This window comes from Argentina anserina, chromosome 1 (genome assembly GCF_933775445.1).
Source record: "Argentina anserina chromosome 1, drPotAnse1.1, whole genome shotgun sequence".
In the NCBI taxonomy this organism is placed as follows: domain Eukaryota; kingdom Viridiplantae; phylum Streptophyta; class Magnoliopsida; order Rosales; family Rosaceae; genus Argentina; species Argentina anserina.
Window position 1 is genome coordinate 4847969 of NC_065872.1, and position 26962 is coordinate 4874930.

Genomic DNA, 26962 nt, shown 5'->3' on the forward strand with positions numbered 1-26962 from the left:
TAATTTATATGGTTAATGCAATTTTACTAAAACATACTGACAGAATTGGACTGAAAGATTCTTTTGGAGCTGTTGTGCTTGGGCATCCTCCCTGGTGTTTGATGAAATGCTTCATTTAGTAGAGTTGTCTTTGTTTGTGGAATTTCTGTGTAATTTTTGTACTTTATGTTCTTTCGGACCTCTTTTGAGTATTTTTAATCCCACGGCTTTATTATGTAGTTTGTATGACTATATATGGAGCTTGCAAGCTTACATGTAGTGTAGACTGAGTTTTGTTCTTCTTCAGCAGAGGGCTGTCTGGATTTAGTTGGTTGGCTTCTGTTTTTGCTCTTGCAATGGACGAACAAAGTATTGTTGCTGCCAACCAAACTTATGGGGGTTTGGCTTCTTTCATGAGGAAATGCTTGTTTCGTGTAATGTCTGTTGGCCCGATTCCTGATTACATTGCGTTCATCATGGATGGGAACCGAAGGTCTGCGAAGAGATGGAACTTACCAGTTGGGGAAGGCCATAAAGCTGGATATTTGTCTGTCATGTCCCTTCTTCGGTACTGCTGGGAAATAGGGGGTGAAGTATGCAACTTTCTATGCCTTCAGCATTGACAATTTTAAGAGACCCCCGAACGAGGTGCAACTTCTAATGAATCTTTTGCTGGAGAAGATTGAAGAAATTCTTGAGAAAAAAAGTTATGTGAACCAGTTTGGTGTAAGAGTATGCTTCATGGGTAACTTGAAGCTTCTAAGTGAGCCTGTCAGGCTTGCAGCTGAAAATGCAATGAAGGCGACAGCCAATAACTCCAAAGCTGTGCTTATAATATGTTTGACCTATACTTCGACTGATGAGATTGTCCACGCTGTAAAAGATGTTAGCGTGAGTGAGCTGTGTAAAGCAACAAACATGGTGGTAGAACAGCTAGATTCATCATTAGAGATAGTGCTAGCAGCAATGCAATTGTCCAATTCATTTCTTATAAATAACTAGACTTGTATCAAGATCAATAAATCAATATCAAACAATCAATACAAGAATTTGTTCATACCTGTTTTAACTTGGTATCAGAGCAAAGATCTGAAAGGACTTTGTCTATATTTTTTTCCGCTGCAATCAGTCGGTCCCGGCCCGATCTCCCGCTGTCCTCCAACGCCGCCTCTACCTCCGACGACGTTTCTGAAGAGCTTGTCCGACATCACCAACCCCACTCGACGCCTCACGCAGTCCCGACGACGCGTTGCTGCTCCGATCGGCGTCGTGTCCTGGTGCTCCCTCACGGCTCCGATGCTCCAACCCTTTAATCTCAAACTCCTCAATCTTCTCCTCCACGACCGCCTCTCCTGCCGCCACGGCCTCCACCGCCGCGACCTCCTCCGCCTCCGCCGGATCCGCGTCCCTGGACAGGACCTTCCTCGGGGCCGGTCACGTCGACGGCCTTGGTGCGGCCATCGTTGTCGGTCTCGATCTGGAACTCGACGAACTTGCCGTCGCCGAGAGTGCGGAAGCCTTCGGTTCGGATCGAGGACTGGTGGACGAAGAGATCGTCGCCGCCGTTCTCTGGGGTGATGAAGCCGAACCCTTTCTGGTCATTGAACCACTTCACCATTCCGGTCTGCCTCTCACTCATCCTCACACAACAGATCAAGAAACCCTAAAAACCCAAAGGCAGAAGAACACCCACACCCGATTTCAATCCCTCTCTAAAAAGCACAGTGTGTTTTTTGGGGAAAGAAGGGGAATTGGGGACGGGCAAGGGAAGAAGGAGGATCAGTGTCCGACCCGGCCCACTGTCCGACCCGACCCGGCTTCCGACCCGACCCGGTCGACTAATTTGTATACACACCCACAAATTTGATCAGTACACCCGAACACAAAAAAAAATGGTTCGTTTGTATGTCGGAAATCTTGATTCTCGTTTTTCAGAATGGGAGTTTGAGATTAAGTTCCGTAAGTTTGGAAGTATTAGAAGAGTATGGGTTGCAAAGAAACCACCGAGATATGCTTTCATTGATTTTGTTCATATTAGAGATGCGGAGGTTGCTATTCGACAGTTAAATGGTAAGAATGGTTGGAGAGTTGAGTTCTCACACGATTCTAGACATGATGTGGGACAATTCTGCACTAATGGTAATATTTCTGCTACTACAAAACCTCGAGCACGTGGAAAGATCGGTATAGCTTTAAAAGTTTCTAACTTTGTTGGTTCTGATACTTGGATTATTGATTCTAGTGCATCTGATCATATGACTTATGATAAATCTTACTTTAATACAAAGTTGTCTTCTCCACCAGTGTCTTATGTTACTAATGTCAATGCTGAGGTTTTTCTTGTGTTAGGGAGAGGGTCAATTCGTATCACTCTTATTTTAGAACTTCATAATGTTCTATATGTACCTGACTTATCACATCACTTGTTATCTGTTCCCCAGTTGAACACTGAGTCTCGGTGTTATGTAACATTTTTTCTCATGTATGTGATTTTCCAGGATCTTCTCACCAGGGAGATAATCGGTCAGGGGGATTTGAGGGGCAGATTGTTTCACTTGGATCAGACATATGCAGGAGCTAAACCAGGAGCCAAGCTATGCACTGCCTTGACTGCAAGTTCTAATCAGCTAAGTGAAATTTGGTTGTGGCATCGCCGATTGGGGCATTCATCTTTCCATGTTATGAAAAAAAGCATGCATTCCCTGTTTATTGGTGTTGATGTGTCCTCTTTGCGTTGTAAAACATGTGTACTTGCTAAAAGTCATCGTTTTACATATTCTCCAAGTCTTTCTAAGAGTCATATCCCTTTTGAATTAATTCATTCTGATGTTTTGGGACCTTCAAAAGAGCCTACAACCAAGGGTATGAGGTACTACATGTCGTTTATTGATGATTGCACTAGGGTGTCTTGGATTGTTCTCCTTCAGACCGAAGATGAGGTTTTTCCTGCTTTCCAAGCTTTTCATACTCATGTCCAGTGTTCTAAATATCGAGATATATCGGCGATATATCGGTGATATTTAGAAACCGATAGGATAAATGCCATATCGCCTTAATATATCGGTCAACTCAAAATATCGGGTCAACATGCGATATATCAGGATATATCGGTGGATTATTTTTCGTTTGACTTTTTTTTTCGGTGGACTTTTTTTTTCGGAGACTTTTTTTTTTGATGATTTTTTTTCGTTGACTTTTTTTTCAGTGATTTTTTTCATGTTACTTTTTTTTCGGTGATTTTTTTTAAGGAGACGATGTCGTTTTGAGGAATTTCAACACAAATAGGTAGAAAGTGATTTACGAAGATGATTTTATCTCAGAAGATGAGGATGAAGATAATGGAGAAGATGAGTTTGACTTTGATTATTATGATGAGAGAATTTATAATGCATGAATGCATAATCAATATCTCAATCTATCTTTTGTGCATCTATTTTTGTTCAATTAGTTCTTAGTAGTTAATATTATTTGGTATATTTTGAATATTTTGAAGTATATGTTTATAAATATATTAAATTTAAATTAAAAATTAACAAAAACGATAAATCTGATATAATCCGATATATCTCGATATATCACCGTTATATCCTTATTTTACAAAACCGATACGATGCCGATAACCGATATTTAGACCATTGCTCATGTCCAAACACAGTATAATAACACCATTAGAGTTCTTCGTTAATGGGGGGAGTATGTCAACTGTATCTTCCAACAGTTTTGTAAAAATCATGGGATTGTTCATCAAACCACATGTCCACGAACACCAGAACAAAATGGGGTATCTGAAAGAAAAAATCGTCATCTTCTTGAAATGGCTCGTTCCATTCTTTTTAATGCTCATGTGCCTAAATATCTTTAGGGTGATGCTGTAGAGGCTTCAGCTTACCTTATCAATCGTCTCTCATCCAGTGTCATTCAAGGGAAAATCCATGTTCAGGTTATTGCATCTCATGTTCTCATTCTTTCTTTTCACAACATACCTGCCCGTGTTTTTGGTTGCGTGGCTTTTGTTCATGTTCCTAAAAGTCAGCAAAAGTCTAAGTTGGATTCTCGGGCGATCAAGTGTGTGTTTGTTAGTTATGGAAGTAGTCAGAAGGGATACAAGTGTTATCATCCACCCACCAAAAAGTACTATGTGACTATGGATGTCACCTTCTTTGAGGATATGAGCTATTTTACCTCTTCTGATACAGCTCTTCAGGGGGATAATTCATTTTTTAAAGAGTTGTATCATAGTGAGGGGGAGGAATCAGATAAAATCATTGTTGGAGATACTTTGACTCCAGTAGCAAAAGCTCATTCTGAGGTTGATACTAGGACCCCAGTAGTAGAAGCTCAAGCTTTAAATGACCAGAATCCAGTAGTATCAGACACTCCACAAGAGAGAGATGCCTCAGACACCCAGGTTCCAGAAAGAGAACCAATAGTGGAAAGCACAACTGCCCCTCTTGTCATCACTCATACCCCTGACCAACAGCTTCCTGATGCAGAAGGTCACTCATCTGAGGTATGTCCTTCCACTGGTACTAGTTGTGAGTCTGATAGTAGGCAATATGAGTTACCAAACAGATCTACTAGAGGTCAACCCCCAAAAATATATGAACCAAGTTTACATGCCAAATCCAAATATCCAGTAGCCAACTATATGTCCACTAAGAGATTATCAAAGTCATATGAATCTTTTGTGAATCAAATATCTGTTGTATCAGTACCTAACAAAGTGCATGATGCATTGGGAGATCCAAAGTGGAGAAAATCAATGGAGGAAGAGATTGAGGCATTGCAGAAGAATGATACATGGGAACTTGTACCTCCACCACATGGCAAGAAAGCTGTAGGGTGTCGTTGGGTGTTCACTATGAAGCATAATGTGGATGGATCAATCAACCGGTATAAAGCACGTCTTGTTGCGAAAGGATTTACTCAAACCTATGGTATTGATTATGATGAAACTTTTGCCCCTGTTGCAAAGATGAACACTGTTCGAGTTCTCCTTTCGTGTGCTGCCAGTTTGAACTGGTCACTCCAACAGTTTGACGTCAAGAATGCATTTCTTCATGGCGAGTTAGCTGAAGAGGTGTATATGAGTCTTCCTCCAGGGTATGTAACTACCTCTTCTGGTGATTTTGTGTGCAAATTGAGAAAGTCTTTATATGGCCTCAAACAGTCACATCGTGCTTGGTTTGGGAGGTTCTCACAGTTCATGCGGAAGATTGGTTACAAACAAAGTAATTCAGATCATACCCTGTTTCTCAAGCATCATCAAGGGAAGGTAGTAGCCCTAATTATATATGTTGATGATATGGTAGTTACTGGTAATGATACTATTGAGATGGATAGATTACAGAAGCAACTAGCCATATAGTTTGAGATGAAAGACCTAGGTACACTCAAGTACTTCTTGGATATTGAGGTATCCAAGGAGAGTGATGGTATCTATCTTTGTCAGAGGAAGTACATCCTTGATCTACTAACAGAGACATGTATGTTGGATTGCACTCCAATTGATACTCCTATTGAGCAGAACCATCGGTTAGCAGAGTACCCAGATCAGGTGCCTACTGACAAAACTCGTTATCAGAAACTAGTTGGACGCCTGATTTATTTATCACATACCAAGCCAGATGTTGCGTATGCAGTAAGTGTAGTGAGACAGTTCATGCATAATCCCAGTGAGGATCACATAGATGCTGTTGCGAGGATTTTGAGGTACTTGAAGTCAGCTCCAGGGAGAGGAGTAATGTTTTCTAATCACAACAATATCCTTGAGGTTTGTGGCTTCACAGATGCAAACTTGGCTGGAAATATTACAGATCGGAGGTCCACATCATGGTATTTTACCTTTGTTGGAGGTAATCTTGTTACGTGGAGGAGTAAGAAATAAAATGTGGTACCTCGATCTAGTGCTGAAACAGAATACAGAGGTATGGCTCAGAGAGTGTGCGAGTTGTTGTGGTTTAGGAATTTACTACAAGATTTGGGTGTTAAACCTAAGTGTGCTATACAGCTGTACTCTGACAACAAGGCAGCTATTGATATTTCGCAGAATCTTGTGCAGCATGATCGTACAAAACATATAGAGGTTGATCGTCACTTTATAAAAGAGAAGTTAGATGCTAAGATCATTTGCTTTCCGTTTGTTCCTACAGAAGAGCAACTTGCGGATATACTCACCAAAGGAGTGTCCAAGAAGATTTTTTATGACTCACTTTGCAAGTTGGGCATGGTTGATGTGTATGCGCCAACTTGAGGGGGAGTGTTAGCGTGAGTGAGCTGTGTAAAGCAACAAATATAGTGGTAAAACAGCTAGATTCATCATTAGAGATAGTACTAACAACAATGTAATTGTCCAATTCATTTCCTATAAATAGCTAGACTTGTATCAAGATCAATAAATCAATATCAAACAATTAATACAAGAATTTGTTCATACCTGTTTTAACTGAAGAATCCTGCAAAGAGAGGAGGAAAGAATTAGTTCAAGTACCTGCTAATGGAAGAAAGGTTAGCAATGGTGTGATTCATCGAGTCCGAGAGGGAGGAAAGGTTAATGGTGAGAGTGAGACTTATGCTCACATATCCTGTAACAACAAAAGGGAAAATGGAACAGTTGATCATGTAGTTGCAAGCAATGGTCTTGTTAAAGAGAGTGGGGAGCAGCAGCAGAATATTCTTCAACTGAAGCAGGTTGATGTTGAGAAGCATATGTATATGTACATGGCAGTGACACCTGATCCTGACATTTTGATTCGAACTTCTGGCGAAACCCGGCTGAGCAATTTCCTTCTTTGGCAAACTAGTAACTGCCCATTGTACGTCCGGCTGTGTTGTGGCCAGACCTGGGTTTATGGCAATTGGTTTGGGAAGTGCGGAACTTCCAACGCGACCACTACTATTTGGAGAAGAAAAAGAAGCAGATGTAACATCCTCAATTCCACATTCTTCCTAGTAGATCAAGAGGTTCATGATCAACACAAATTTGGTTGTATTGTCAGCCTAAACATGTATGCCTATGTCGGCTATGTGCCTATGTATTATCTGCAATTAGTTGATGACCGAAAATTAGCATCTCCAATGATCAAGACCCGTCTTGCCAGTAATTAAAATGTGTCCGTGCCAATGATCGAATGTTATACTACAGTCAGTTTAATTCTTACTTTTAAGTAAAGCAATTAAGGGCTGCTAATGTGATTACTTGATTTCATTACTTCTTAGTACTGTACATATTTAAGTATTTAACTATCTATATGTACAAGGCACACTAAATTTTACTTCCCATGAAGCATTTTGAGACAATACACCAAAATAAAAAAAAAACATATAATTTGCATTAAACTTGGCATAAATTTCTATACAAGTAGAGCATGATATGATGCTAGGCGTGAGAGAGAGCCTACTGAAAAACCCCATAAAATGCAAAACAAAGCTTAAAGGAAGGAATATGTTGGTTCTGTTCAATGTTGTGAGATGCAGAAAGTACTAGACCAGCTCTCCTTTTCCATATTATTTTCACTGCTTTTGTAACTTTATACTGTGTACATCTTATGCTTTCGGTTTCTCAGTAACCTGCCAAACCTTCAGTCACTTTCTTCTAAACTCTTCTTCTTCTTCTTCTTCTTCTCAGGCTCATATTTTTCGTGTTCTTCTCCCCATTATCTTCCATTTATTGCGATCACTGTTTTTCTTAATTTCTAATAATTACATGTTTTTGTGGCTATTATCTTTCTCTAACAGTTATAAATAGGCCTCAACTCTCCTTCTTCTTCATCGATCATGGCGTCACCGGTTCAGGTCTTTCAGCTAGTTAAGGTAACTCCTCCCCTTATTTAATTAGCTAAATTTAAAGTTGATTATTTGAGTGATGGTTATGAATGTTCTTCATGAATATGATTGCTCACAAGTCAGGAAGGAAAACGAAAAAGTGTCAAACTTTGAATCTTTCGGGTTTTATGTGTTCTTCATTTGGACTTCAAACTGATTTTGACTAAATTGATTAAAGTTCAATAATTTGATTCTTCAATTGGACTTCAAACTGACTTTGACTAATTGATTAAAGTTCAATAATTAATCAATTTTCGGGCTTTCTTGATGTGCGCTTATGTTTCATGTACCAAGTATAAGAGTTTTAGCCTTTATAATATAAATTCTTCAAGTATTTGTTGCTGCACCAACCCATATTCCTGATATTATCTACATATGCAACGTTACATGTATATATTGTTAATGAAAATTTTGTTTGTGTTCGAATATACTATAATATACTCCATGCTTCCATTTAGTAAAAGTTTTCTTGGTTTGTGGACTTTGTTTCTATGTAATTAATTTTGTTCTTTCTTTTGGACTTATATATATATATATATACATATATTCTCAGTATATATTTTGATTCCTTTGGCTGTATTCTGTAGCATGTAATTGTGTATGACTATATAACTTTCATCTCAAGCTTACTTGTAGCGTAGACTGAGATTTGTTCCTCTTGAGCAGGGTTTTGTTGGATGCAGTCCCCCGTTAGCGTTTCTTGATCATAATACAATGGATGAACGAAGTCTTGCTGCTGCAAACCAAACATTTGGGGGTTTGTCCACTTATCTGAGGAAATGCTTGTTTAGTGTATTGACTGTTGGCCCTATTCCTGCTCACATCGCCTTCATCATGGATGGGAACCGAAGGTATGCAAAGAGAAGGAACTTACCAGTTGGGGAAGGACACAAAGCCGGATACTGGTCTCTCATGTCCCTTCTTAGGTACTGCTGGGAGTTGGGAGTCAAGTATGTAACTGTCTATGCCTTCAGCATTGACAATTTCAATAGACCCCAAGATGAGGTGCAAACTCTAATGGACCTTTTGCAGGAAAAGATTGAAAGCTTGCTTGACAAAGAAAATTATATGAACAAAGCTGGGGTTAGGGTATGCTTCATTGGTAACTTGAAGCTTCTGAGTGAGCCTGTCAGGGTTGCTGCTGAAAATGTAATGAAGGCGACAGCCAATAACTCCAAATCTGTGCTTTCAATCTGTGTGGCCTATACTTCTACTGATGAGATTGTCCACGCTGTTGAAGAATCCTGCATGGAGAAAATGGATGAAATTCAAGTACCTAATGGAAGAAAGGTAAATGGTGTGATTCATGGAGTCCAAGAGGAAGAGAAGGTTGATGGTGTGACTGAGAATGATGTTGACAAATCCTGCAACAACAATTCTGGTGTTCCTAGTGCTGCTTCCCCTGGTAAGATCAACTGGGTTGAAAAGGTGAAAAGGGAAAATGAAAAAGTTCATCATCATTTTGAAGAAGTTAAACAGAATGGGAAGCAGCAGCAGAAAATTTCTGAAGTAAAGCTGGTTGATGTTGAAAAGCACATGTACATGGCAGTGGCACCTGATCCTGACATTATGATCCGAACTTCTGGAGAGACCCGGCTGAGCAATTTCCTTCTCTGGCAAACTAGTAACTGTCCGTTGTACTCCCCATCTGCGCTGTGGCCAGAACTGGGTCTATGGCAATTGGTTTGGGCAGTTCTGAACTTCCAGCGCAACCACCAGTATTTGGAGAAGAAAAAGAAGCAGGTTTAACATCCTTAGTGCCAGTGTACTTCTCCATATAGACCATAGGTGTATAATTGAACTCAGTATTGAGCTGTATGTGTTGTCAATCTAAATGCCATTACCATACTATAGTACTCCATATCTATTCTGTTTCTGCTGCACAATGAAGTCCCTACATTCATCAAAAACTTACAAAAGAGGTGCAACACAATTAAATCATATGCGATTACGTACATCATTTTCTCTTAAATCACTGATTATGTTCTGTCACATTTTTTTCTTTGGAGAGAATTATGTCCTGTCATTTGGTTATCCTTAAATATCATAAGCTTTTACACACATCGTCACATTGTAATCAGCATTCAGCAACTGTAATTGCTTGACCAAAAAAAAAACTGTAATTAGCTTTTAGCTTTAAAGTAAACAAGCATTAAACCAACTTTAGCAGCTGGTTTTTATAAATCCTGTTCTGACTGCCATATTGATAAGAGCAAAGACTAGAGGGGCAGAGCCAGCAATCAAAACTTGGCCCAATATCTACTAATTAATATTTTGATCTATTGTTTTCTTTTTCTGAAAAGAGTACTTAATTATCAATTTAGAAGGGGTAGCAATAGGGATGCCAATATAAGCTGAGGTTTCCCCCGGCCACCTAAGAACCTCCATCAGTAGAAGATTTGAAGTTGTTTCACTTAATTACTTACTAACCTAATATTTGTCACATTTGTTGAGATCATGATCGTTCCCTTCAATTATGGAAATGGTAGGTGAGTAAGTCAGCAACCGTAAAAAAAAACTATTTTTGGGTTAATGTTTTGTCAAATTACGCTTTTATCCTTTCTGAGAATATACCTACATGCTACCTATAGTGGTGATTAATAAATTTTAGGTAAATTAAGTAATTCAAAATTTTAGTTATTTGACTTTTTTTGACTTGTCTTCTGACTTTATTAATAGAAGATGTCTCTATATATACTTTGTTTTACTGTTCGAATGTACATAACACACTCGATTTTACTGCATGAAGCTTTTTACGTGTTATATTATAATTATGAAACAGTATCAGTTTGTGAAGTTGCGCACCAAAATGAAAAACTGTACGAGTACGCATTGAACTTGCCTAAATTTCTATGCATATTGTAGAGCATGAAGCTAGGCGTGAATGAGCCTCCTTAGAAAAACCCCATAAAAAGAGGGGTTTGTGGAACTGTTCAACGTTGTGAAATGCAGAGTACCAGACCCTTCCTCTCATTTTCCCTTTCATTTCATCACTTCTGTAACTTTGGAGTCTCTGCCTGTGTCTGGCTTTCTCATTCTTCTTCATCATGGGGTTGCCAGTTCATCAGGTGATTCAGGTCTATCAGTTTGCAAAGGTAAGGTCCTCTATCTGATACAGTTAGTTTACGTTGCTTCTGTTATCGATGGTTATGCACTTATGATTGTTCTTCATGAATTCTGCTTTAAAATATGGAGTTTCAGTGTACTTTTTTTCCTTCATATTCTTTTGGACCTACCTCATTATTATGAATCCCTTGGCTTTTATTCCGTTCTGTAGTATGGCTTATATTTACAATAGACTGAGGTTTCTTTCCTCTTGAGCAGGGTTGTTTTCAATTGTGCCGGTTAGCATTTCTAGATCATACAATCTACGCACAAAGTCTTGTTGCTGCAAACCGAACATTTAGGGGTCTGGCTACTCTTCTGAGGAAATCCTTGTTTAGTGTTCTGTGTGTTGGTCCCATTCCTGCTCACATTGCCTTCATCAACGATGGGAACAGACGATATGCAAAGAAACAGAACTTACCAGTTGGGGAAGGCCACAAAGCCGGATACTGGTCTCTTATGCTCCTTCTTCGGTACTGCTGGGAGATGGGAGTGAAGTATGTAACTGTATATGCCTTCAGCATTGAAATTTTTTAAGAGGCCCCCAGACGAGGTGCAAACTCTGATGGACCTTTTGCAGAGGAAATTTGAAAGCTTGCTTGACAAGGAATGTTATCTGAACAAAGCTGGTGTTAGGGTATGCTTCATTGGAAACTTGAAGCTTCTGAGTGAGCCTGTCAGGGTTGCTGCTGAAATTGCAATGAAGGCGACTGCCAATAACTCCAATGCTTTGCTTTCATACTGTTAAAGAAGTACTTAAAGAGAATAGGAAGCAGCACCAGAAAATTCCTCTAGTAAAGCTGGTGGATGTTGAGAAGCACATGTACTTAGCAGTGCTACCTGATCCTGACATTATGATTCGAACTTCTGGCGGGTCCTGGCTGAGCAGTTTCCTTCTCTGTCAAACTAGTAACTGCTCATTGTACTCCCCAGCTGCGCGGTGGCCAGAACTGGGTCTATGGCAATTGGCTTGGGCAGTTCTGAACTTCCAGCGCAACCACCAGTATTTGGAGAAGAAAAAGAAGCAGGTGTAAAATCCTCAATGCCTCTGTACTCTCCCATAGGTCCAGAAAATCATGATTGAATTCCGGAATGAGCTGTGTTGTCATCCTAAACTAGTTATGGCCTAATATGCATGCTATGTAATATGTAATTTCTGCTGTTTAACATATATATTATCCATAGAATTATACACATACAATGTATATCTTATTTTCAGATGCCAAGTTCATAATGTGTCTGACTTCGCCTCCAAACCGTTTGCCAATCTACCTTGGTAATGCAATAGCAACTTGTGCAGTTCAACACTCCAACCTCTTCTGCAATTGTTTGATGATCGATTTAGCATCTCCTACCATCTTGTTGGATCCAGTCCTGCTAGTAGAAAACGTCATGCCAGTATAACACTTCATATCCATTCTGTTTTTGCTGCACAATGAAGTCCCTGAGAGCTGAGGGCAGAAGACTGAACTTGCTGTACTTCATAAATGTGATCACTTGATTACAGTTCATGGCAGCAACAGTTTCACGAAAATGAACCAACAACCATATCAACTTTTCTTTCATTAAAAAAAAAGGATCATATTTTCCTGTAATCAACCTAACTCCTCTTTCAATGGTCATGATCAAACCCCCATAGTCTGTGATTAGTGAAAAAGATGACAGTTTTGTCTCTTGGAAAAGATTGCCCTCTGATACAAGGCAGCAGATGATTTGGCTATTCCTAAATCACACAGAAGAAAGTTAAAGTAGATAGCAACAGATTGATATGAAACAAATTAGAGAGACTAAATTCAAGTGGTTAAAAATCATTGAGACATTGGTATCTGATATTAGTCGCCATCAATCTTCCTCCACTAAATTAAACACAAAAGTCACCACCCACCAACTGCAACTGATACTATAAAGATTGCTAAACCTTAACTAGACTATCTATCCCATTATGCCTGCCTCTGTGGTTCATGTTCTACTCCTTGCCCTCCTCTTAACTAAAGTCACCTCTACCTCTCACCACCACCACCACCACCACCACCACCATCATGACCAACTCAAGTCCCTCCACTTTGCGCTTTTTCAACACGAAACCATTAACAAAACCGGATACATTGTAGTTAATGGCGTGGCCGGAACAGGTGTTAGTCAAACAACAACACCTTTTGGTACCCTCTTTGTTTTCCAGGATCCGATGACTGTCACAGCCAATCGCTCTTCGAAGATAGCTGGGAGAGCTCAAGGAACTTCCATCACTTCCAGCTTGGATGGGCTTGAGAGCATTTCAATTGCTAAGATAACCTTGCGGCTGAAGCACTATCGTGGATCGATTTCTATTGTTGGAGGCACACATAATATCAAGCCGGCCGATCATCCTGTTGTCGGAGGCACCGGTGATTTCAAGCTTGTGCAGGGCTATGTAACATCATCTCCGGTCAATCTCACTGGCTTAACTGTTACCTACAAGATCGCATTCCATCTTTACTGGCCTCCATATGCAACTCAAGCTTCTTAATCCTAGAGTCATTCCGACACAAAAGTGTTTCTAAATTTCAAGTGTATTCCACTTTTGCTGTAAAATCTTAAATAAGAAAAATCTAAAGTGAGTGATTTGATCATCGATTATATTTAGACCAAATCAGAGAGAGAGAGAGAGAGAGAGAGAGAGAGAGAGAGAGAGAGAGAGTTGATCCCTTAAGATTAATCTATGAATCAATCTGATTTCATAAAGTAAATACAAAAATTTCAAGTTACAGCGTACAAACCACGTCACACGGTCATAATACCACTCAAAAAGCTTGAACGAGGTGCAAGCATATACACAAAAAAGTGTAATGGTAAGATTAGATGGGCTATTAACCACACGTATACCTTTTCAAGAATTTAACACGACGTGGACACGACTTAAAAGAATCAAATACTATGAAGCAACCAGGGAAAACTTCACAGGATATTGCATTGGCCAAGGCATTCTATTCCCCAGATCAAGACCGAGGCTTGTGCAGACGAGGTCTATTGCAGAAAATCCGTCCATTCGCCCTCACAAATGCAGCTATAGCCACACTTAGACCAGCCCACATAAATGAAAAGAACAAGTGCCGTAGATCGTACCTAACTGCAAATTATTGAAAGAGAATCATCATTTACTTGCAAATTCGCAGAGATGCCTAAAACTATTGTGTAAAAAAAACCCTCTACAAACCAACAGTTTTACAGTCCCATCACTTCAACAGTGATATTGTCCAAAGTTAACTTTGTCAAAAGATGTACTGTTATTACTTACCTTGCCTCAATGACAAAGTTGCAAAAAAGAACCCAGTCAAAACGAATGATAAAGCCAGGGGAAATGACTGCAAAATGAAATAATGTTAGATTGACTGGTAAAGATAAAGACTTAAGAGTAGATACTAAATAACAAGTTAAGTCTGCTCTGAATCCAAAGATGAAATCATGTACTAGTGAAACTAGATATATCCTAAATATAAGTTTAGTAGATGAAATCAATGGACATGTAAGTTTTACTCACAGCAACAGCCTCAAGTCCTTTCTTTTGAGATGGTACTGTCATATCTTTGCTGACTGAGACAATGTAATGTCCTTGCAGGAGGTCAATTGCATCCTTGAGAATTTCCGCCAAGAATTGTCAGCAAATTATAAGAAGATGCTAGGCATGTGACTTATAAGGATGGGAACAGTTTTTGATATTATTAAGGACAGAAATGGGATTGAAAATTTACACACAAAAAAAAAAAAAAAAAGATTATCAAAGCAGACATACCTGTTTAGTTCCATCACAGAAGTTGTTGTAGTAATAACGTAGAAGGGCATTGATTCCATCCTTAACCATTCCTTGCATCGTCCGCTGGCCGCATCTGAGATCCGACCAAATATAACATACTTAACATTAAAAGTACAAGGAACTAGATTTCCCATCTTATTCTTATGTCAATGCTCTAATCCTAGTCACTATTGTGCTACATGTGACAGAGAAACAATCACAATTGCAGAGTTGATCCATGGAAATGTACCTTACGAAATCCCCTTTTAATGCATGAGTGCCAGAATATTGAATGCTTATGTCATCCCCATGATCAGCCCACACTGGTAAACAGAAAGAATTAAAAGAAATACACACATCTGCAGAATGGTAGGCATTCTAACTTTAACCTTTATATGATATAGATAGAGATATATATATATATATATATATAGAGAGAGAGAGAGAGAGAGAGAGAGAGAGACTCACAAATTTTAAAGCATTCATCTAAATTGGGGTGTGAGCTAATTGTTTCTTCAGCAGCAAAAATGCCAAGCCTCCTGAGTTGGCACTCCAACATATTTCGCCCTATCATACTCTGCAGCCATGATAGTTTCAGGAACAAATGATGCACATAAAGGTATATGACTAGAACAATCAACAGTACCAGAAAAAGTAAGAAAAAAAAACTAGTAGTTTGGCTTAGGCTGCTAAAACATGTCGTCATTTAGTGGTCAGCATATTTTTTGAACACCATATAACAAACATTATAGAGAACTTGAAGAAAAATTGTTCTTACCTGGGTAACATTTGTACGATCTAAGCAATCAATGCAATTGGTTCGTACAACTCCTAGTTGCTCCTTCATTTTCTCACCCTTTTCATTCAATAAAAGAAACCTACATTTCAATCATGTAAAATATGCAAAAGAAGGGGTAAGATTAAATCCTCATATCGTTAGTCATTAAGTATATAATTGAGTTATGACAAATACATTGTCAGATACATGCATGGGAGTAGAAAAGAACAGAATGTGTCCAAGTATTGAATGAGATGGGTTTAGTTTAAATACTCAATTTGGTTTTGGAAAGTAGAATTAGAATATTTTCCTTGTAACTTGGAGGACTTCCTATGGTTTTGCAATTTGCAGACCCATCCCGAAAAAAAAAAAAAAAAAGTAGGATATCACTACCCCTACACTGGCTACAAATTTATAATAGTTATGTTCTAGGCATTATCTTGATATGCAGTTGGCTCATCTGCTTACTATACCCACGAGATCCTGGTTCAGATTCATTTCTCAGTTTCTCAGTTACTAGTTAAATGCAGGATGGGATGCAAAGTGCACACATAACTGACATAAGTACATAACTTCATGTGCAAGAGAAATAACGGAGTAGTTCACAAAGTTGATGTACATTGTCGCTCAATTCCCTACAGCCTAAGCTTTTGGTTGTTAAGAGTATGGTGGTAGACTGGTAGTGGTAGTATAAGACATGGTAACTACAGTGATAGTTTGTCACTTACAGTGCATCTACATTCACATCACATATAAAATTTTGACATCCGCAGATAAAAACTGGTGTCTAGTACAAACTATTTAAGCTGAACAAACCTTCAAAATGTAAAAAAGGACTTATGAAGCAACATATAAAGTAATGATACAATAAGCATTTGGTACATTTACCGACTTAGATATTGATTACAAGGGGATGGAAAGCATACCCATTTCTGTCCAGAAAATCTACTATTTGTTCATAGAGAATAGAGAGGCGCTCAAAATGGACGTGTCCACAGATATGATGAAAATCAAAGTGCCAATATCTACAATATTGAGCAGGTACCATCATGAGACAGATGTATTTTGACAGCTAAATAAAAAAGGCTTGAAAAGGATGACATGAAAGAAATATACCTTAGATCATCACTAACGATATGCTGCATTGCATTTGCAAATTTTTCGCTCAAACGTCCTTCACCTCCATGCTGGGAAGATAAATGAACTATCAGGATAAATAAAATACTCAAAAGTGGTATGCTTATATATTATATACAATTGCATATGCATACACAAGGATATATGTGCCTATATATGGATATTACACAAGTTTGCGTGTATTATCAGCTATTATATGGCAAGTAAGGTGCTCACCGTGTTGACAAGATCAACAGCTAACACTGCCCCATACTTTTTTCTTAAATCCAGAAAATGCCTCTCTGCCACTCGCGGCTGCATAACATGCAGTGAACCAGAAGAAGTCAAATGGGGACAACATGCTACAAATCAAGAACAATAGATAAGAAGAGATAGAATTGTCAACTCACAGCTTCCTCAAGTCGCACAATTTCGAATTTGGGCTTGTATGTCAGATCAACAATTTGATCCCATAGCAATGGAATTGACCCCCTAACCTGTTAAAACCAATTGCGGCCGTAAACATGAAAGATAAAACATGTGTAGAGGAAAAATGTACGTGGAAGAAATCAACTTTGATCAGAAAGAAATCAGAAATATTGCACACATGCACTTGTAAGTCTGGTCAAAGACCTAGCAAGCCTTTATTTAGGCAGTCTTGATCCACTTTTGATAATTATAACCATCAAGTAAGTAAATCCGCGTCTTTGCAATACAGGATAAAATTGAGAAATTATGATGCCTATTTAGTACTTTTTTATCAGTCTATAATGGTCAGAAAGCCAAACAATTTTGGTCTTCATGAAAGGCATTAGCAGTGTTCCATGTATCTCCAGAATCTAGAAGTCAAAGCAACCATTGTAAAGAAAGTATTGGAGGGGCCAGAGTGTTTGTTAAGGGCCTATAAATATCATTCAATAGGGAAGGTAAATTAAGATATCTCATGATATCTATGGAGAAAGTATGAACCCTATCTCAAGTTTTACATTTTAATACGGGGTAACTAGGGTACCTACTATATTCTATCTTATTTGGGAAATGGTTCAATCTTCCAGTTTTTTATTATCCTCATGTCAAGGTAAACTAAAAGGAGCAATTAATGACATTTAAACTTTCAAGAACTACCTATACATGTTGAAATTAGGCAAAAATTTTAAATGATCTCACTTCCTATATCAATAATTTGTCGGTGACCAGAAAAAAAATGTTACTAAGCAGACCGAAAATCCATAACACAATTACATATGCACAATCAGGCAAACATTTTACCTGGACAAATGATGCAGTAAACCCATGCAAGTGCATAATCTGCTCCGTTTCCACAAAATTCGCTACATAGCCATCTGAATCGGCCCCCCTTCTCCACATCCGAGTACCTTCCAAAAAAACATGCAAACTATATTCAACCAAGTTGACAAATTTTTTTAATTATTTCTGGGTGGACATCATGGATGTAAATATGGCCTCTACATCACAAGTTTTGGCATACATATAAGACTGTCAGATATCCATATCTTATAAGCATAAATCTACACCATAAACCACACTGGCTTTCCTAGTTCCTATTATCGCAACTGAGTCACGTCAAGCAGATCATTCTCAAGGTAATCAAGTACTTCTAATAATACGATTTGAACATCCTAGTTATTTCTTTCTCGTTAAGGGAGTCCTTTCAGATTTCAAAAACTTCACAACCATGCAAAAGTAATTACTGAACTAACCTAAAGCATATACTTTCCCTAGTAGATATTGTGCAATTCAAAGTTAGATATATATCAACCAGACTTACCATTTCGCCTAGTGCATCTCCTAGCAATCAGAGTAACATCGATAATATCTTTTCCAATGGCTGCTTGAAAATGATGATAGCCTGATCATCAATCAAGGAGAACACTCAACTGTACTAAACAAATATAAATAAAACAACAGCACATAAAGGAACTAAACGACATAATGTTTATAGTACGTAAGGCGGGTCGGTGCATAAATGTGTGTGTGTATGTAGGCACATGTGCTAACAGCTGGAAGCTGAAAGCAAGAACAACAGAAGGATACTGCCTTGAACAATAGGAAGTAGATATGAATCAAGCTGCAATAAAAGAACATAAAGACAATCAGCAGCGATTAAAGTTATAAGTAAGATTTCTTGCAGGACACTGAGTATCTAACAGTATAAATTCAGTAACAATCTAATCCCACCTTGTTATCAATGAGGTTCTCCAACATATAATTGTTCCAAAGAAATCTAGGCTCTGCCTGAAGCATAACATTTTGATGTGAGATTGAATTTTAGGACCAAAAATACATACACATATGCAAAATCATCAGTCAGACATAACCAAGACATGCCTGTCTCCAAAGAGGAAGCACTTTCGATTCACCACCTAAATCATTCAATCGTTGCAAGCTGCAATATACAAGGAAATTCATTCGTCTTTCTCATGAAGGGGGGGGGGCAACTTTAATGTGGAAAACAATTCACCTCAGAGTTAAATTGGCCTCGTACGAGAAGTACAGACCAGGAGTCCTCTCTGCTATATTAAGCAGCGCAGAAAACTCGGTCTCCATCTTTTTCTGCCAAAGAGGTACAAGATTATTGTAGTAGCCACTCTCCAATATATAAAAGAAAGAAAACAGAAAACTCAGCTGGCACCGGGAGTGTAAAGCAGCGTTCAATAGCAAAGCAAATTTTAGATATATACCTGATCTGCAGGAGAGTTCCTTAAGGAATGGTCACAGGGAAAAACCTTAAACGACGACACTTTATAGATAGGATGCCCCAAGTAAGAACCAACAGTCTCCCTTTCCGTTATAACCATCAAATATGACCCTAAAACATCCATGATCCACACCAGCATTAATGGAACAGTAAAAACAATCCCATCACATCTTATACAATACTCGAAAAACTTAACATTGACGATTAAGTATCGCATTTTGAGTGGAATTGAGCATAACAATGTTACCTGCTACCAGCTTGAGCACTCCAGCCACACCGAAAATGGTCCTGATTTTCGGAACGCGAACAGAGCTGGATTCTGGAAGCTTCTCTATACATTTGGAACCCCAAAAACATACATAGTTACACAAAAACAATCAAAAATCTAATCACAATTGATCGCGCTATATTTCGATGTCGAAATTGTTAGCCAAGCTTACCAATGAGGCTCATGGAGCCATCGACGCGACTAACGACTAAAGACGAGCCGTTGGATCCATCAGTGGGCTCGATCACGTACTGATCCGGAAACTCCCATAGCCGCATTCGCGTGTAAAGCTTCGGCGCAGCTTCAGCTTTCTCCTCCGTCATTGTAATCCACTCAAAATATGCAGCCCCTGCAAAAATTCAACTCTCACATTCACAAATCGACTCTATCAATTCGAAATGGTTTGAGTTGGAATGGAAAACGAACCAGGTGGAGAATTGAGGAACACGATCCAATCTCTCTGTGGAAAATTGAGTCTGGAAAGTAATGGAGGGAGCCAAAAAGGGTAAAAAGGCTTTGAGAGAAATTGACGAAGTAAAAGAGGGGGAGTAAGGGCGTGTTTGGGTGCGTGGCTAAAGATACGCGTAAGCCGGAAATGGGACTGTGTCTCAAGACTCAGCCGATATTTTTGGGCGGAAACTTCAACTGATTTTTGCCGGAGGACTTTGCTTAACCGCTAACTTAAATTGATCACATAATAATAGAGAACCAGAAGATGTTGGCGTGGCATTACCATGGCCGTTGGATCCGAATACTGAGTGGTCACTAAGTTAATTTTTTATGGTTTCTTGGAGTCGTAGGATACTAGGATCCACGTTTGGAAAGTAAGAACCATATTGCCTATCACGATGAAAAGTTAACTACTGGACATAATTACCATCTGTCGATACCCAGATGGCCAGATGCACATTTCTACTGCACCCTTTACCGAGCAGGGGTCATTTTACGATCAAAGTCAATAACATGCCACAAAAAATGAATCTGGTACGATCTCAGCAACTACAACTGGGCAATTTCTGCCTCTTTCTACAAGGCATCCACTTGTTTTTTTAACGAGCTCAACCAAATTTCACAAGACTATATATGGAATAGAAACTCAAACTTAAGCAGCTACCCGACAGTTCTTACAAATTTTCACAGATCTCCCAAGGAAACCAATCTGTCATAACGTGCATGTGACTAATACTTGTCAACTATGTACACTCGGGTTGGACAAAGTTTCTTAGAGAAACCAAACCCGGGTACCATACGCTCGCACCACTAACAGAGGGCTCATCTTATCAATATATCAGCTTATCCAACACGAACAATCTTGGCAACCACAGCCTGGACATATACAGATGTAAGAAATCATTAAACTATCGACCAGAATTCCCCAATAGCCGGTCTACTGCTGCACGGACATTTCCAGCAGTGGTCATCAGAGCCCGTATGTTCTCTTGTCTATCAAAGAAACCCATCTCCTGAAGTTGTGAAAGCTGTGCAGCGTATAGTTCTTCCGGTGGCACTGCAAATATGGAAAAGCATTAGCACAAACCAAATAAAAGGAACCTTCTCTGTTGAACTTAAAAGATAGGTACGCAGTAACCGTTTTGTCTGTTGGGAACATCTGGACTGCCAGTGCCAAGCCCACCAAACATGTTTAACAGAGCCTCTAACCCTGTGTTATCAACTGATCCTGTATCAACAACAGCATTAGCAGACCACCAATTACTACCATAGATATCTTTACAACAAAAACCACCATGTTTCAAATTTATAGCTATGCATTGTGCTGTTGTAAACTTAATGAATTCTTCTTTAGAGAAATGATCCACGACAAAAAAAAAAGGCATTAGGAACAAATGCATCCCAAATGATATGACAATTGACAAGACACTAATCACACTACAAAAAACAAATTCCGGTAATGAGATAAGAAAACAATTGATTTTCCTGTGACCATACTTCCTATTTCTAAAAAGCACACAATTAACTCAATATTGGAGAAATTGTAAACACAATTTGCATATTAACAGGGATACCTGGGCTTCCACCAGTCTGTCCCATCTCACCTGGTTCCCTGCAAGAAAGTACTGACGTAATGCAACTCAACAAGCAACAGACCTTCATTACAGCTGATCAACACACAAAACATAGTCTTTAATGGCCCAAGCAGGCCACCAGGTAACAGAAACGTATTTAATTGATTATATGATGCATCAATATAAACCAAAGAAATAGACAGCTAGGGCAGCTATTTAGCAGATGCCTATCAACAACAGCGATGGCCCAAACCAGACCAACATATCTGACACATCAATCTGAAACCTAACCGAAGCAAGGCCAGCATGAAAGTTTATGTGAACACATTAACTAGGGGGATGTTTCCCTTTTTATTTTTATCCTGACCAACCAAAAGAATATATAATATCACATGCAGAGTTCTATCTTTAGTTATTCATAAATGATGAGAAGAGTTTATCAATGAACTTATCCACCATTGAATCATCAGGTAGCAAAGATATAGCATAATATCAATTTAGGCTAGATCAATCAGATATATTAGAGTAGAAATTATGTTACTCCTTACTGGGATGATTGTTGTTCTTGTTCACCTAGCAGCGACAAAAGTCCTTGTAACAAAATAAAAAATAACTGCAAGAGAAAAAAAAAACTCAAAAAGGGAATGGCTAAGCAAGAATAAGGAGCCATATTGAAGTTCGATCAGTATATAGAAATATCAATTTTAATGCTAGTTCATAATTTAAGATCTCCAATGACAAGGTTTACAAAGTGTTTCAACCGGCAAAAGTGTGAATTGGATATATTTGGCCAACATAAACCTTATACTCCAATTAACAAAATGTGTGTGTGTGTGTGTGTGTGAGAGAGAGAGAGAGAGAGAGAGAGAGAGCATGGATTTGTAAACAGCTTAAGCAGCATAAATCAATACACCTGCATAGTCTCAGGAGAAGCCAGCTGACGAAAGAATTCAGGATTTTCAATCATTTCTCTAAAGAACGCATTGGAAGTTAGCATGCTCTGTAACTGGGGATTGGACTCGAGCCCCTACCATCGGAAAATGTTAAAGAACAAGATCGTTAAAGAACAAAAAATTTTGATCTCAAGCCTATTCCATTAAAGAATTAAGTGATACCTCACTAAAATTCTGAGGATTGGAGATGAAGTTTTGCATGAGCTGAGAAACAACTGGGTTTTGTACAGCCTGATTCAGTAAAGTGTTATCCTGCATTGAATCCATCATGACTTCAAACTCTGGAAAACCAACTCCAGTATGGCCAACTTGTGTCTGCGGCCTACCATCCCCTAGAGGGTTCAAACTCGTGGTGTTAGTTTTGGGCAACTCCAGCCATATACCATGCAATTTCTACTTATTGGTAACGACTAAACACAACATAGAATAACAAAATATTGAACCAGGGAAGCAAAAGGTTTGACTATTATAATTTAACTTCATTGCATGTGAATAAAAGCATTACTACCAACTGTACTACTGAACCTAGTATTGTCTTGAACACAAAAGTAAACAATTCAACTATATTTGACCCCAAAAAAAAAATCAACTATAGACTAAAAATCAGGCTATTAGGAGTTTTAGGACTGCTAGCTTTAGTGCTAGAACCAATCACCTCCTCGGGAAAGACCCAAGTCCACCTCCTCTTGTCCAGTTTGTGAGAGCATGTAGCTTCAAATAATTAACAGTACAAGAAATATATAAAACTATTTAATTTTTTTTCGAAAGGGATTCTTTTACTCTACTTGAGGAATTAACATATACATAAAACACACATCTTAATCTTGCTAACAATTGGTTGTTGTCAAAAAGATAAATTCCATAGTGCAACATGCCCAAAAAAGTGTGAGACGCTAACTAAAACAAGTTTTTAGTTGTAATATTGAAAATCAGAAAATTGCAAAACAGAAACAAGTGAGCAAGAGCTTACAGCCTGTAGGTGACCATGGGTTGGGAAGCGGGACAGAATTTGGAGCAGGGGGGCTAGTTGCGGAATCAGAACTTGCAGCTGATGAGTTTGACTGAGTTCTGGTTGGGTTTCCACTTTGGGGAATGAAAAAAGCTGCCAATGGATTAGAACTATCGAACCCCGCATTACCAGCCATGTTTGATGCATTTAGTAGAGGCTCTTGGACATTTTCATACATACGTCTAAGCATGTTAAATCCCTCAGGCGAAGCTTCAATGTTGCTCATAACCCTGTCACTGTTGCGCATCATCTCACGCATAAGCTCAGGGTTTCTTGCTGCTTCAAGTGTCTGACGAATAGTGCTAGGATCATTGAGAACATGTCCTAGCTCAGGATTGCGATCAATAATTTCACGCATTTGAGGGTTGTTCATAACCATGTTCTGTATCATGTCAGTGCTATTCACAAGATTGTCAAAGAGAGGGGCATTCATCATGTCTCTCGTAAATTGTTGCTGCACTTGTTCCAAGCCAGGAAATCCAGATCCAAATAAATCACCGGTGCCACCATTGCCAGATACTCCTAATGCTCCACCGCCATTAGGTCCAGCACCCCTTGGGGTAGAATTTTCACTTCCAGCATTGGTTGCACCAGCAGTGTTGGCTGCCACAGATGGTGCAAAGCTACGAACCAAGTGAACAGCATGATCCGCCTCCAAACCTATTTACAATGACAAAAATAAGTCTCATAAACTGGTAAAAGCACATACATCACAGTAGCAAATCATCATTCAAAACAGCAAACATTTCCCACCTGTCCCCAAAATCCATTCACTTCATTCACCAAATTTTTTTAACCAAACCAAAATGAAAACAAAAAAAATCAAGTGCTGGCGCTGACTAACACTACCAGCATTCCAAGAAACACAATTAAAACATGCAAACCTCTCGACAAAGAATCTTTTTCAAAGAAAAAGCAATCCAAGCAGCGAAAAGTAAATTTCAATAAACAATATATAAAGACCTGGTAAACCTAGAGCAAAAAACTTACCGAAACTCCTGAACAAATAAAACCGGCACTATCCGAAACGCGAGAGCCCGCAGATGAGCTAAACTCTCTACTCCTACTAAAACCACAGATAAACTCTCTACTCCTAATTACTACAACTTCACTCCTACACAGACAAATCAACTCTCTCGGCCATAATCTGAGAAACCTAACATTTCGAGCCGATTTGCCGACACTAAACCTTCTGCTATCCCTACAGTCCAAAATTAGCAACCTCAAGCACACCGCATTGCATAATTAAACTACACTCTTAAGTCATCTTGAGCAACTCAACTACTCTAAGTAATCTTGAGCAATTCAACACGAACAAACAGTAAAAACAAAATTTACTGAGAGAAATCAGCAGTACCGTAGCTCCGGAGGGTCTGATCGTCCTTCAAGATCCGGCCCTTGTAAATCAGCCGCTGCTGATCGACCGGAATTTCGCACTTCAGCGAGAGAGCTTCCTTGAGGGCCAGGACGGTGGCGTTGAGGCTGATGCTCGCGGCGTACTTGGAGCCGTTGGGAGTTTTGACGTTGATGTTGACTCCATCACCACCGGCGTCCGATTTGGTCGACACGTCGTCGGATCCGCCTCCCATAGTCGGAGATGTCATAGTCGAACGGGAAAGGAAGATCGAAGAAGACGGAGGTGGAAACCCTAGGTTGAGATTTGACGTACGATAAGGGATTTGAGGGAGGGAGAGAGAGAGAGAGGAGAGCTTGAGGGGCCTTCACAGTGGAGAGTGGCCGTGCCAACGGGAAAGAGAGAGAAATCGAAATGGAGAAAAAAAATTGAAAGGGAATTTAGTTGTATATATATATATATTAATAACATAAATAATAATTGGTGGAATCTTTTAACCAAAAAATAATAATAATTGGTGGAATCAGAGGTGACTTGTTTTTTGGTACAATAATCTGAGGTCACTTTAGCCCACTTAAGCCAGAAGGGTCTCTCTACATAGATGGAAAATTATGTTGTGTGCAATGTTCTAAAAAACGGTCTAGGCGGCGTCTAAGTGCTAGGAGATCACCCACCGTCACGTTTTTTATCTCGGCGGTCATCTGTGGCGTTTTGTGAATTAAGCGGCCGCCTAGGCGGTCTTAGGCGGCCATATTCAGTCCTAGGCGGTCTAATTGGTTCTATTTAGTCCTAAGCGATCAACCATCATTTGACATTAGAAAAAAAAAACTAAAAGAGCCCGCAGCTCTCACTATTTGTCTATTTTCTGAAAATTGAATCTTATCAACAGAAGATGAGGAAAGAAATATGAATATTAAGTTTGAGTCTGATACTGAATGAGTTAAGAAATAATTTGGAGAGAAATAAATTGAGATTTCGTATTATTGCATTTTTTTCATTATTTATCTTTTCTTTAAATATTTTTATGGACTTTTCTATTTAAATTATGTGAATTTAGACTATTTTAAGTATTTTTAAAATTAATATTAAACATCATTATATTTTTTTATATCATTAAAATAGTTTAAATATATGTATAAAAATAAATAAATATTTAATAATTCAAAACCGCCTAGGAGGTCGCCTAACCGTCTAGGCGCTAGAGGTGGCTATCCGGCTGCATACCGCTTAGCGCTTTTTAGAACCTTGGTTGTTTGATTTTAGATTTTTTATAACTTTTTTTGAATTTCGATAAATTAGAAAAAATTACCATTTTTCAATTAAAATTATAAGAAAATTACTAGTTATTTTTCATTTATAAACAAATTATCTCATTAACTAGATATTAGAAAATGGTCAAGAAGTTTATAACAAAAATTAGAAAATTGTCGCTTTTTAAATATTTTTCCGGACTGTTTTTTTTTTTCCTTCTTCTTCTAGTTTTAGCCATAACTTTGTTGTCTGGCGATGTATTTGAGAGTAGTTGTTACCATTGGAAAAATCTCTTTCTCTTCTTTCATTTGATATCATACCCACTCTGAACCAACTACCGTACAAAGCGCAACAACCCTCGCAAGGGGCTGCCACCTTTGATGGTAGTGTTTCAAGCAATTCCGACGAAACCGGAGCTCGATGTTCTTTAATTTTAGTTATTCTTTTTATTATGAGCATACTCATACCAATCTCTTTTGAATTTGAACATAATTTCGCATATTTAGATATTTCCTCTCGGCATGTCACACCCACTATCACACTTTTGTCACACCTCACGCATGTTGTCACACTACCTATCACACCCGCTCTCACACAACCTATCACATTAACTGTAATACTAACTGTCACACCTCCTGTCATACTACTTATTACATCCGCTATCACACTACCTATCACACATGATGTCACACCCGTTGTCACACTTATTGTCACACCCGATGTCACACTGCATATCACACTACCTATCACATTATATGTCACACTCACTATCACACTCATTGTCACACATGTTGTCACACTACCTATCACACC

General features: G+C 38.8%; 5 protein-coding genes and 1 pseudogene across 5 annotated transcripts; 4 read left to right on the forward strand and 2 right to left on the reverse strand.

Annotated features, from left to right (window-relative positions):
- Window positions 1-364: 364 nt before the first annotated feature.
- LOC126804980 (dehydrodolichyl diphosphate synthase 6-like) lies at window positions 365-6905 on the forward strand. Its single transcript, XM_050532061.1, is given in 5 exon segments — window positions 365-563; window positions 565-933; window positions 2907-2918; window positions 6640-6793; window positions 6796-6905. Coding segments are annotated over 5 exon segments (816 nt in total). The 5' UTR covers window positions 365-392.
- A 718-nt stretch (window positions 6906-7623) lies between these two features.
- LOC126796353 (dehydrodolichyl diphosphate synthase CPT3-like) lies at window positions 7624-9632 on the forward strand. The gene is made up of 2 exons (XM_050523201.1): window positions 7624-7791; window positions 8470-9632. Exons 1-2 carry the CDS (start codon window positions 7756-7758, stop codon window positions 9550-9552), a joined length of 1119 nt encoding a protein of 372 aa, XP_050379158.1. The 5' UTR covers window positions 7624-7755; the 3' UTR covers window positions 9553-9632.
- Window positions 9633-10850: 1218 nt separating this feature from the next.
- LOC126794433 (dehydrodolichyl diphosphate synthase CPT3-like) lies at window positions 10851-11942 on the forward strand (annotated as a pseudogene).
- Window positions 11943-12835: 893 nt separating this feature from the next.
- Window positions 12836-13524, forward strand: LOC126796445 (dirigent protein 23-like). Its single transcript, XM_050523308.1, has one exon. It carries the CDS (start codon window positions 12851-12853, stop codon window positions 13412-13414), a length of 564 nt encoding a protein of 187 aa, XP_050379265.1. The 5' UTR covers window positions 12836-12850; the 3' UTR covers window positions 13415-13524.
- A 53-nt stretch (window positions 13525-13577) lies between these two features.
- LOC126796554 (phosphoinositide phosphatase SAC6) lies at window positions 13578-20212 on the reverse strand. The gene is made up of 21 exons (XM_050523363.1): window positions 19985-20212; window positions 19731-19907; window positions 19538-19621; window positions 19274-19401; window positions 19054-19145; window positions 18921-18978; window positions 18771-18827; window positions 18627-18660; window positions 18361-18441; window positions 17841-17947; window positions 16982-17068; window positions 16809-16886; window positions 16572-16642; window positions 16382-16480; window positions 15456-15555; window positions 15146-15254; window positions 14928-15000; window positions 14678-14771; window positions 14426-14518; window positions 14183-14249; window positions 13578-14014 (listed from the first exon to the last, which is right to left on the reverse strand). Exons 2-21 carry the CDS (start codon window positions 19879-19881, stop codon window positions 13884-13886), a joined length of 1794 nt encoding a protein of 597 aa, XP_050379320.1. The 5' UTR covers window positions 19882-19907; window positions 19985-20212; the 3' UTR covers window positions 13578-13883.
- A 287-nt stretch (window positions 20213-20499) lies between these two features.
- On the reverse strand, window positions 20500-25281 carry LOC126788352 (ubiquitin domain-containing protein DSK2a-like). The gene is made up of 8 exons (XM_050514329.1): window positions 24902-25281; window positions 23506-24204; window positions 22698-22867; window positions 22496-22609; window positions 22131-22195; window positions 21583-21620; window positions 21147-21236; window positions 20500-21065 (listed from the first exon to the last, which is right to left on the reverse strand). Exons 1-8 carry the CDS (start codon window positions 25146-25148, stop codon window positions 20917-20919), a joined length of 1572 nt encoding a protein of 523 aa, XP_050370286.1. The 5' UTR covers window positions 25149-25281; the 3' UTR covers window positions 20500-20916.
- Between the last annotated feature and the right edge of the window lie 1681 nt (window positions 25282-26962).